The sequence below is a fragment of the Maniola jurtina genome, chromosome 19 (genome assembly GCF_905333055.1).
Source record: "Maniola jurtina chromosome 19, ilManJurt1.1, whole genome shotgun sequence".
NCBI classification, from domain to species: Eukaryota; Metazoa; Arthropoda; class Insecta; order Lepidoptera; family Nymphalidae; genus Maniola; species Maniola jurtina.
Window position 1 is genome coordinate 12,367,044 of NC_060047.1, and position 12,600 is coordinate 12,379,643.

A 12,600-nucleotide genomic window follows, 5' to 3' on the forward strand; every position below is an offset into this window, starting at 1 on the left:
AACGAAGTTTTGTTTTATTAATACGTCACAATTAAAATATAAGTCGTTATTTTTCAAATTAGCAAAAATATGACGAGAAAAAAAACGCTGTCCTACGCAAACATTGCAACAGTGCATTAGTGATACAAAAAAATAACAAATTCGGCAGACATTGCGGCTTTACCTGCCCCCGGCTCCACAATGGACTTGTCAGGTGCATCATCCCCTTATCTGCCTAATCCTATCACAAAGAGGATTCTTCCCATTCACCAAAATATAATCTCCAACGAATCGCTCATAGTATCAAAGAAAGCGCGCGAAATCAACCGAAATGCCCGCAGTTACTTGCAATAATTTAGCGGTTATTACACAATAAAATAAAAATTTCGTTCCAATCCTAAATTCAAATCATTGTTCCATTTGCAAATTTGTTTTGACAGGTTGACTGCATTGAATGGTTGAACGTTAGCAGTGCGTTCTGCTCAGGGACTATGATACCATAAACAATTTTTATTTCTTTAAATTCAGAATTAAAGCAGATGATTTTATTGCGGCAAGCTTTTAACAGGAAGTGTATTGTGATCCCACGGCGATTAGGGATTAGAAAAAAGTGAAGTGGAATTATTGGGAAATTATAGGCACTTATAGGCCTACTTTAAGGTTTTGGCGTAAAGGCTTTGATGTTAAAAATCCTGTACTTGAACAGCGATGAGGAGCATAGCTTTATACCTAGATATATCTATATAATATCGTATTATGTGGCCTGCCTATTACCACTTCAGCTTCGCAGCCAGTTGAGCTATGTCGGTTACTCTGGTTTTCCTACGGGTCTGATAATTTCTGATTTGATCACAAAGAGAAACTGCAAGCATAGCTTTTTCCATCGCTAACTGACTCTGAGCTTTCTTATGAGGATATAATGAATGATGCCAATGTAAATCGTCATATGTAGGAAGCTAATTCTATGGTGAAGTCACCTAGCCTAGAAATTATTATGGCAATTGTAAAGTATCGATTTTTTTACAAATAAGATCACTAATTAGGTACTTAAATAGTATCTTACAAGTGCAGAAGGATCACTACGCAATCACTTTTAAATAAATAGCGAGCCTTATTACGACGCAGTAAAGTGCAATTTACTCGTAGTTTGCACAGCGCTACGACTAAAATAAACACCTTTCTTTCTATCACGCAAACTCTCAATCTCATTTTCTCTAGAGACAAGGTTACGCAAGAGCCGTCGAAAAGGCGCGTTGCCGTTATTTTCTCGGGTCACAATATGAGTGAACCCGGAATGTTAGTGTTAGGTGTAGTAATAAAGGTCCATGAAGATTGAAGGTACGAGTGACATCACCATTTACAGGACAGCATCATATCAGTAAAATTACAAATGGCAGTGCCGGGAGAGTCATTCTGATGCACTCGACGTCCACCAGCTCGGCCAGTGAACGAACAGCGATTTGACAAGCCGTCATTGTTTAAAATTAACCCGCCATTATCTCATTGCTCCCATTACACCCGCATGCGCCGCATCCGGCAGGCGACAGACTGTACAAGTACACAGATTATACAGACTCGTGACCATAGACAAAGGGAGGATTGCTCGCAGTAGGTCTTTTTCTTATTTTTTTAATACGTGACCGATAACAAAGAGTGTCTAGCGTAAATTTATAAGGTTACGGGAAAAAATTTAGCTGTTTCGGCTTTATCAAATTTCTTTATTTTGTTTTTCGTAGAGCTTCTTTATGTCAGTTATTTTTTTGGATAGAAACAATGGTATTAGTCAGGCTAATTAACTTGCTGTTTTTCTCATTATACCTACTCGTGATGCAGCTATTAGGTACATTGTTTCTTAGCTTCTTATTCCTGTTCACTGATTTAATTTATCTATCTAATTTTTCAAAATTTATGCTTGCTAATTTGCAAATTGCGCGCACAGTGCCAGGGTGGTTGTCGAAACTAAGTTTAAGATAAAGAGTAGCAAGAGTTTATCAGAAATTCAGTCAATAAAAACAATGATCGCAATGTATGTCATAATCATAAGTTGTGTGCTAAGGGGGCCATATCGAATTCTGCTAAAAGGACGAAGCCACGTCGTCCTCGAAAGGCAATTAGCTAAAATAAGATGAAAATGAAACGGAATAGGTCTGCGAATGCCAACAGTGGCGCGGGAACATCGAAATTTACTTAAGTTTAATAACGAAACGCGAGTCGCCTGTTTGCGGAGCGGGGAGTACTGCGGAATATTGTGCCCGGGACCGTCCGCAGAAAAAAAAAGAATTTTCATACTAATTAAATATGTATATCGAATATTGTACAGAAGCAGGCGTTACCTTGCGAAAGTCCATGATGTACCTACAAGGAACTATAAGTTTAATTTGCTACAATCCGCAAAAAGGCACAAATCTGTATGGTGCAATATGCAGTATACACGTCAAGTGCAACATGCCCACTGCTAAGCAAACAATACGCACCTTTACACCACACAGATTCTCCAAAACACACTCGACGCATGTTTCACTCCAACACCGGAGCATTCTAAGGAGATGTAGAGCTTACAATCATCATCATTGTAAACCGACAGACGTCTACAGTTGCACATAAGTCTCTTGTATTGACCTCCACACGCCACGTCTTGCACCACCTGAATCCAGCGGCTCCCTGCGACTTATTTGGTGTCTGTCCACCTAGTAGGATCTTCCAACGCTGTGGTTTATGGTGCGAGGTCACCATTCTTGAACATTAGGACCCAAAAATTTATCGCTTTTTAGAACTATGTGCCCTGCCCATTGCCACTTCAGCTTTACAACCCGTGGAGCTGTCGATTACTCTCATGGTTCTCCTACAAATCTCCTCAATTCTGATTTCATCACGTAGAGAAACTACAAGCATAGGTCTCTCAAAAATAAATTATTTCTTAGTGATTATGAAATAGATTGTCTTCGCAAAAATACGTGCAATCCACGTCCTTAGTTTATTTTAAGTTTAAAACCATTGTAAATTTTTAGTTTAAGCTTTTTTAGTTTAATCGATTAAACTAAAAAAGCACGTCAAATGATTGTGACATCACATGCCAGTATTTCATAGAAGCTCGCAAACTAAGCGCCAGTTCTGAAGTTTGATAAAAAGATACTGATTTGACTAGTTGTCAAACACTGATTGCGAAAAATAATTGCAAGTGAGCATTGTACCTACTCGTAAGCTCGACATTGTAGATACGTGCTAATCTTTTTACACGGACTATGTTTTTCGTTATCGGTACATTACATTTGCCGACGGTACGGAGTTGAGTTATATTGCGACCTGTATTTAACTCGGCGCGCTTTGAATATGATGCAGGAGCAATGCGTTTAGCTAGCAGCGTTGCGCTGAGCTTAGTGATCGAGAGTTCAGAGCTCTAAGATTAATAAGAACACTTTTAACCTTTTAACCTACGCGCGAGATCTCACTTTTTCAAGCTGTATTTTTTTAACTAGAGTTTCTTACCGGCTAAATAGAATTTGCTAAGGTTGTAGCGCCTAAGAAGAAGTGAATCTTTTTTTAATCCATTATAAGTTAGCAATACAATAATTCACTTGGTGATAAGTGATAACACATACAGTTTAAAATGGAAGCGGGCTAGCCTGAATGGGATATAGCAGTTTTAATTAAATCCATACGGCACAGCTTTGCTGCTAGGGTGGTAACTAGCGACAGCAATAACCCCCACCAGACCATACCACAGACAATTTAGAAATTATAAATTCCCATATTACCCCTGCTAGGTATTGAACCACATCGCTCACCATTCCGCCAGAGAGGTCAAATCTACCACTGTTTTCATCATAACTTTTACATACTTATATATTCGACATGTATTGTTCTGTGATCAGTTTGGAGGTCAGATATTACAGGTTAATTAATTAATGCCCAATCGTCATCCCAATCAACCTGCATCAAACAATGACCGATGCATCGTGCGAACCAATTAATACGCCGACAATGCGTCGCATTATAATCGCCCTCGCGCCTTGCCGCCATTGTCGCCGCCAAGTCAAACGTCAGCGTGACGTTTGTTTTCGCGGGAATCCAAACGCGTCGCCGTAAATGGTGTTGACACCCTCAAAATGGAGATTATTCATGGATGTTTGCGGGCTTTGTTGGGGTTACGCCCGAGTTTATGAAATTTATATTGACACGGCGAGATTATTGAGTCTTTGTTATGAAGGATTTGAATTTCGCCGCGCGCTGTGGGAAATGGGTCGCGTGTTGCTGACAGATATTTATAATGGAACTTGTGCCATATTCTTATTTGCACATATTTTTAAAGTTAATATTAGCAATTAGTTTTGGGATTGTTTCTAATACGCACCTACGTTGAGATAAAAATACCCACACAAATAAACCTACAAAAAACTGCCTAATAATAGAAGCAGTTTGAAAATGTTACGCAGGTAAGTTATATAAAAGTTTAAAAATTGCCTCAAACTTCATCTAAAACTTTGCCATCAATAACAAAAAGCAAATATCTACCTAAGAAATATTGAAGTAAAACTCCTTCAAGCGCGATTTGAGACTAGAGTAAGTAATCTTTTTTCGACAGAAAGTAACGGACCCATAAATCCATAATAGTAATACTTATGTCAATTCCTCCTAAAAATAGGTTAGTTATCAAATAGGATACAAAAATTCAGAGTCAATAAATAAAATTAATGTCAAAGCAATATGGATACCTACTACCTCTCATGCAAGGTTCAAAGAGCAATGTTCACTAATTTGAAGACGGCCACTCGACAATTCAGACAAGAGAAATATTCTTCAATATCAAAGAGACCCTCGAACCGGTGTCGCCGTCGGAGCGGAAAACACGATGCCAACTCTAACGAGCTAACCTGAACGCATCTTACGGCGGTGTTGCCCGCGGTAAAAATAACAGGAAGATGCGAGACATGGTCCCTGAGGGGTTCTTCTCTACCGACTTCAGTCTGTGCATTTCACTGAACACACATTTAAAGGATTTATAGTTAATACGTATTTGCTCAAACAAAAATAAACAAAATAAATAAGTTGTGTTGTCACAGAGTACTAATACCTAAGTTATGAAAAGGTTCCTCTACAGATCTACCTTTACAGAAAATAGTAATAGTACCTAATTAATAAAATTATGAACCTATTTAGTAAGTTGAATAAAAATCGGTGGCTTATAACAAAATATTATGATAAAATAATATATACTGAGAAAATATCCGCAATTTCGTCCGCTAGTCTACTCTTTGATTTTAGGGTTCCGTATCCAAAGGGTAAAAACGGAGCCATATTATAATGTAGCGGCTGGCGGGAAGTGGTTGGATGAGGAAGGCTGAGGACCGGGTGTGGTGGCGCTCTGTAAGGAAGGTCTATGTCCAACAGTGGATGTCCACAGGCTGATGATAATGATGATGATGATGATTATAATGTCACTCTTCAGTCTGTCCGTCTATATATCTGTCCGTCCGAGTCTCAGGTCTCTGGTTCGTAGACAAAATAAGTTACAAACCTAAAATTTTTGTATTCAATTAATTCAATCACATGATTAATTAAAAGTCGTCTGAATTAGTGGCTCTGATAGGCCGTTTCTTCTCTCTTTAGCTTGCGTGGGCTTTATGCGGTCCTTCAATTTTATTAGTATTTTTCCAGTTACAACCGCCCACGGCGGAAAACCATCGGAAAACCGTGCCTGCTAACAGTGTTGTTGCCAATGGAAAAAAATAACAGGAAGATGTGAAACACGTTCCCTGAGGCGGTTTCACTCCCTGGATATTTTATAGTAGACAGATCGTACGCATTGTGGGTATTTTATTATGGGCGGTTTGTGTTCGTAATTGGATCGGGGTGCGGCGTTGGCCGGAGGCGTTATGAAAGCGATTATAATGTGATTTATGTTGTCTGTCGGTCGCACTCGCCCCAATACGGGGCGGCCCCATAATGTTTACCAGTTGTATGACAATGTGATGATAAATCTGTTAGCTGAATAGGTTTGTTGGAGAAGAATTGTGGAAAACATCATCAAATTCATCATCGTTATCAACTTCCACACGCCAATGACTTGCCTGAATCTATTGATGTCGTCGTTATACTTAGTCGAGGATTTTCCAACGCATTTTTATTTTATACTAGCTGATGCCCGCGACTTCGTCGGCGTGGATTTAGGTTTTCCCGTGGGACTCTTTGATTTGCGGTGATAAAAAGTAGCCTATGTGCTAATCCAGAGCATTATCTATCTCCATCAGCCAAATCCGTCTAGTAGTTTTTAGTTTTTGCGTGAAGGAGTAACAAACATATACACACACACATACACACACACACACACACACACATACACACAAACTTTCGCTTTTATAATATTGTTTTTATTTTATAATGTTGTGTTTTATAATATTGTGTGTTTTTTTTTAATTTAATTTTTTTACCTAGTTAGATAGATATACCTACTTACCAACAATTTTTCGGGCTTTTTCGATAACCACATACCTACTTACCTAATGAGAAATGTGTATGTCTCATTATTAGTCATTACTCATTAGAAATTGTAGTGTATGTAGACTATGTACACTACTACCCTACCATATAATAACAAATGTAAATTAAAAATTTATAAGACCCCCGACAAGTGAAGGTTACAGTAACTAGAAAAGAGCTGATAACTTTGAAACGGCTGAACCGATTTTCTTGGATTATGGCTAAAAACACTCTCGATCAAGCCACCTTTCAAACAAACAAAACTAAATTAAAATCGGTTCATTAGTTTTGGAGCTACGATGCCACAGATAGATACACAGATACACCGATACACAGATACACACGTCAAACTTATAACACCCTTCTTTTTTGGGTCGGGGGTTAAAAACAGGTCATAATATGGTCATAATATAAGAATTTTGGTAGTAAGGAACAAGGCGTTTATTAATTTTAATGGCGGCCACCCAACCGCCTGTCATATTGACAATACGAATCAATTTTGGCGCCCAAAAAAAAAAGGAAAAGAAAAATGTCTTAAATTACGATATCAAGACGAGATGTGCTGGACCTGTTAGGACGTATTAAAGAGTTCATAAGAGTGAAATTGCTGCAGATGCATAAATGTGATCCGTGATATACAGGATGCTTGTAGGTAAATAGAGACGAAATATTGCTTGTGAAAAGTAATTTTTTTTGCAGTAAAGCTCACAATTTTCTTATCTTTAAAGAAGACTAGATAATGATAAGACTAGCAAGTTGTCTATATAGTTGAAAATTATTTTACAAGTGACAGAAACGACGTTCTACGTCGTAGAACTGTAGAAGGCTACGAAGCCAAAGTTAGTATTTTTTTACAAAACTCGATTAATCTTGATAAGTTTTTTTTTTTAAACTTTATTGCATAGCCAATTATAATTTATAAAAACTTTGATATATACGTACGTTAAAATGAGTTATTACCTACTTTTGGTACAAGCACAGCATAGCAGATTCTATTAGAGTCTGGCTAATGAAAGATGAGACTGAAATCGCCCGGCAAATTTAAAAAAAAAATCAGAGGGCATCCCCAAACTTATAGTGAAAAAATTTGAATAACTTAATTTGATACTTGCAATTATTTAATTTTTTAAATGTTAATTTACAGATTAGAAATCTTTTCACACATATCCGGTTTCACAAACTTCTACGATTTTAAAAACTCATCAAGGGATTGGAGGTTCGATTCCCAGACACGTCCCTGATATATCTTCCAGTTTTATTATCAAAGGAAACATTTTTTGTGTTAAAATCAGAAATCATAACCAATGATGTAATATCGTATCGCTTACAATCGTAATATAATAAAAGCTATGTGCTAATAAGAGACATGGTTTTAGAAAACATAATTAATATTAATATTTTTTACGAATTTAAACCAAGTATCAAAATTAAATTGTCATACTTATATAAGAAATGGATGACGTCAATCGAAGTTTTAGGGTTGCCCACTAAAAAGTTTGGAAAAAAGCCGAGGGTCATCTTTCATTAGCCAAACTCTACCGGCCAAATTATCACAAATTCAGCTAATAAGAATATATGTAATAATCACGACATACTAATTAGTTTAAGTTGCATTATATACAGCCGTTATATCTGCCTTATCCTAGCCTTAGCCTGTGAATTTAAAAAAACTGCAATGGGTTGAAAAAAGCTCACCCTGTATAACATACAGGCAAGTGCGCGTAGGTGTTCCGATCCTGCGAACGATGACTCGCAGTATGGAGCCACAATTATAATAAATAAAGATGCTCTCGTGTTTGTTTAGCTCTTCATTTGATGCGGTGACTTTTTAACAGTGACTTTACGTTTTATTACTTACATAGTTACGTACCTACCTCGTTTGCTTGCATACCTATTACCTAGATACCTAGGTACAAAATTTATTCATAATTACCTAGATACCTAGGTACTTACCTACATAATTTATTCATAGAAATGTAAATTTATACAACTAGTTGGTAGGTACTTACTTATATTTTCGCATTGATGCAATATTTTCAGTTCACAAATTAGCCTTATTCGTCATTCTTAGGTATTCATCAAGTTTTTTGAAAGTAGGTAATCATTGTTACACTTTTACGTCAAGATAAATTAATAATTATTTAAGTTAATTAGACACTACATAATGCCCGCGACTTCAGCCTTAATGATTTAGTTTTAAAAAATAGTATGGGAACTCTTTGATTTTCCGGGACCAAAAGTAGCCTATATCTTTCCCCGGGTTGCAAGCTAGCTTTGTACGGATAAGTGAATGATTTTTCTCATTTTATTTGTCACTCTTGATACATTTGGTTTTGGACAGAAATGAACAAAAAAATGAACCGTCCGATGTCACCAAAAGAACAATGAAGGACATAAATGAACGAAAAATGAACCGATACTTATCACTAAAAGTAAAATGTTCTTGCTAAAAAATATTAATGAAGGTTTTTGTTTCAGGTTAAAATATGGTTTCAGAACCATCGCTATAAGTGTAAGAGACAGGCCAAGGAGAAGGCGATGGCGGAGCAGAACCAACACAATCAGGTAATTTGACTTACATAGGCTGAGGCAGGTTGCAATCCGTCTGGGTACTTATCCTGGGGTTTGTCCTAGTTTGGGGGCACGTCGGGGAGCACCCGGGTTTTGTATGGATCATGTATAGATAGATATCCTACTAACTATCTAGGTTTAAAATTTTCTGATCAGTTTTTTTTTATTATTTTAAATGATTAGAGATGTGAAATAAACCAAAGGGGTAGGTAAGTATGGGTTTGGTAAAAACTGGCATACCCCTTCCAGGTTAACCCGATTCCAAATTAGCCTGCATCATCACTTACCACCAGGAGAGACTGCAGTCAAGTGCTAACTTGTATCTGAGTAAAAAAAACTTTTTCAATCGTATTGTTACCAAAGTTTTGCTAGATACCTAGGTTGACATAGGTAGCGCAAATAAATATAAGGAACCCTTAAATGCGAGTCCAACTCGCACTTGACCAATTTTTTTTATTAATTTTAATTCAAAGCATTAATTTAGAACAGAAAATTTTCTAAAGACCGCGAGCCGACGCGACGACTATAATATTTTTTTACTCAGTTAAATGCAAAACTCATTAACAAAAACTTGACCACACAATTCCTATACGAATCGTATCAACCCTTACTTACTCCAAGGTAACACAAAGACCCTTTATATGACGATATCTTCAAATCAGAAGGCTAAGTACAAGATTGCATACCTCGACAACGTTGAAATATTTCGAGTATCAAAACTTAAGGAGTAAAATTGACCTAAACTTTTCTATTTCATCCGTTCATTTACAGCTCTTAGTATTGAATAAATGGTTTTATAACAGCTGTCATTAAAGATGGGTGCATTTCACTCTGATGTTATAGTTTTTCGATGTTAGGTGTTATATTAACGTTGTCGAATATCATCACACTAATATTATAAAGGAGAAAGTTTGTATGTGTGTGTGTGTGTGTGTGTGTGTGTGTGTGTGTGTGTGTGTGTGTGTGTGTTTGTTACTCCTTCACGCAAAAACTACTGGACGGATTGGGCTGAAATTTAAGAATGGAGATAGATTAGCACATAGGCTACTTTTTATCCCGGAAAATCAAAGAGTTTCCACGGGAATTTTAAAAACCTACATCCACGCGAACGAAGTCGCGGGTATCAGCTAGTTAAGTCATAAGTAGGTACTCAGTACCTACCAGCTTTGAATAGTTAATATGTATTTAAAGATGTGAACAATAAAAATCGTTGATAACCAGTGGCTCCCTGTGTTAGGCGATAGACTTTGCCAACTCTTTACGTTGAACTTTATAGTTTTCGATGTTCAATGTTCTATCAACGTTGTCGAATGTTAAGTCACACTAAGGGTACCAGGTACTGAATAATGGATATTTAAAGACGTGAGTGATAAAAATCGTCGACGGCGCACTGGGCCCCCTGTGTTAGGCGATAGACTTTGCCCACTTGATCGCAATCTCCCGCCGCGCCGGTACGGGGCCCGCATTTGTTGACAACCCCGATTCAGTTTTGCTGAGGTCGGGCTCTGGCCTTATTAATTTAAATTGCTTGATGACATGGGTTTTGCATACTTACCTACATACCAATTTAAAGTTAATAAATATTAATTAAGATACAGGTAAAAGCTCAAGTATTTTCTATCTAGGTAGGTGCTTACTCTACATTATCTATCTAATCAGAATACGTTTTGCTCAATCCAAAAACAATAAAAGGCATGGGTTTAATTTGTTGGGTATGGTATATTTGGAAGTAACATTTTAACATTAATAACACCTAGGTACTTTACCTACAGAGTTTGTGATGAAAGTTAAAAGAATATTAAAACAGAATAATACGTAGGTACAGTATCTATAAGTACCTACCTATCTTTCAGTGATTAGGCGTTTAAAAAGCGGTAAGGTACTACTTTTTCGGTCGATAATATAAACGGTCTATATAATTAATACATAGTTATATTTATATAGCTGTAGTGTACCTACTATAGACTATATTTCCTTAGTCTGCGATTTGCTAAAATACAGTCATTAGTTAACGGGCTTACGAAATAAAAATTATTTAATAAAATAATTCGAATTTGGAATGTTTTCAACCCCGTCGCTCGTCGTCGCCGACACCGGGCGGCAGTCACGCGCGGGGTTGCCAACCTCCGCCGATTGCCTCAATTTGCGCGGCGTGGGGCGCGTGGGGTGCGTGGGGCGCTGCACACGACTCGTGATTGTTAGCGCCCGCGCGACTGCACTTGTGTTTTAATGAGACAAACATAGTAATTTCATTTAAACTTATCTAAATAATAGTGGCTATACAGTCACGCGAATATAAAAGACAATATTTGAAGTGAATAATTTTCGCCAGGAAACAATTTATTCATTTTTTTAGAAAAGAACAATGACGAGGAAATCGTTGATGTTGAGTCATCAGAAAAATATCCTGTTTCTGACTTCAATAAATAGTAAACTTTGAGACCAAACTGTTTAGAAATTTATACTCTTTACTTTTACATTTTTATCACCTGCAGATGCAAAAAAATGACATCGAAAATTGGTTAAAAATCTAATGACGGCAATTATATAAGGGTCCTCTCTTTTTTTTTGTCAAAAAATTTATTTATAATCTTATCTCTCCAACAGTCTGCATCATCACCACGAAGGGTAGCTGTGCCAGTGCTCGTCAAAGACGGCAAGCCATGCGGGTCAGGGGAGTCATCCTCACCAGCTCACAGCCACTGCGCCACCCCTACCTCGGGGTACTCCGCCCCCCAACCCTCGCAGGCAGCGTGCAGCAACCCCCTGGTCTCATCCTACCGCCAGCCCACAGCCTACCAGCAGCAATGCTCAGGATACCTCCCCCTCCAGGGCAGGGCCTGGTAGAAGTTCCCACAGCTTTACCATGAGACAATGTTCAAAGAAGAGATGTATTTCGATTAACCTACACATTATTTCAAATTGTTTGATATTGACATTATTTGTGTTGCCATGTTTGAAAAATTACTCTTCCTATTTTATGCCATTAAAAATATATTGAAATATTGTATTGCTGCACTAAACTTGTGATTATTGTTAGACCTGACTTTACACTATTGCTTGAACTGTGCTTTAACTTTTAACGAATACTGAAATATTGTTGTGCAAATGCTGTTTCAACTCAAAACCCATGCCTTTTAATCCATGCCAATTAATACCTGTACGGAAATCTATTCATGCAATAATAAAAGCACAATAATTCTCCAATTTATTTTTTTAAATTTTAATATCTTCTGTATATACAGGGTGTTTGGTAATTAGTATATAATGACGACACGTACCCATGCTACTTTGATCTGATAAATACAATGCTGAAGTAAAATGACGAAATAAAATTATAAAAACTTCCAAAAAAAAATTTAATTTTTTTTATGACCAAGTTTTCATGGCCCTAATGTGCCCTAACTCACTGAGATCGTTGGCCTCGGGCTATCTAAAGATGGCCAACGATCTCAGTGAGTTAGCACGTTAGGGTCATGAAAACTTTGACATATTTTTTTTTAATTTTGTATGAAAATTTTTATAATTTTATTTCGTCATTTTACTTCAGCATTGTATTTATCAGATCAAAGT

At 37.1% G+C, this 12,600-nt stretch overlaps 1 protein-coding gene across 2 annotated transcripts in view; it reads left to right on the forward strand.

Moving 5' to 3' along the window:
* Positions 1-12,282, forward strand: part of LOC123874960 (homeobox protein Nkx-2.4-like) — a 64,707-nt gene extending 52,425 nt beyond the window's left edge. For both annotated transcript variants that reach the window (XM_045920558.1, XM_045920559.1), the window contains exons 5-6: positions 8,935-9,021; positions 11,635-12,282. In XM_045920558.1, the coding sequence (XP_045776514.1) occupies positions 8,935-9,021; positions 11,635-11,874 (327 nt within the window). In that variant the 3' untranslated portion in view covers positions 11,875-12,282. The remainder of the gene's footprint in view (positions 1-8,934; positions 9,022-11,634) is intronic.
* Positions 12,283-12,600: the final 318 nt, after the last annotated feature.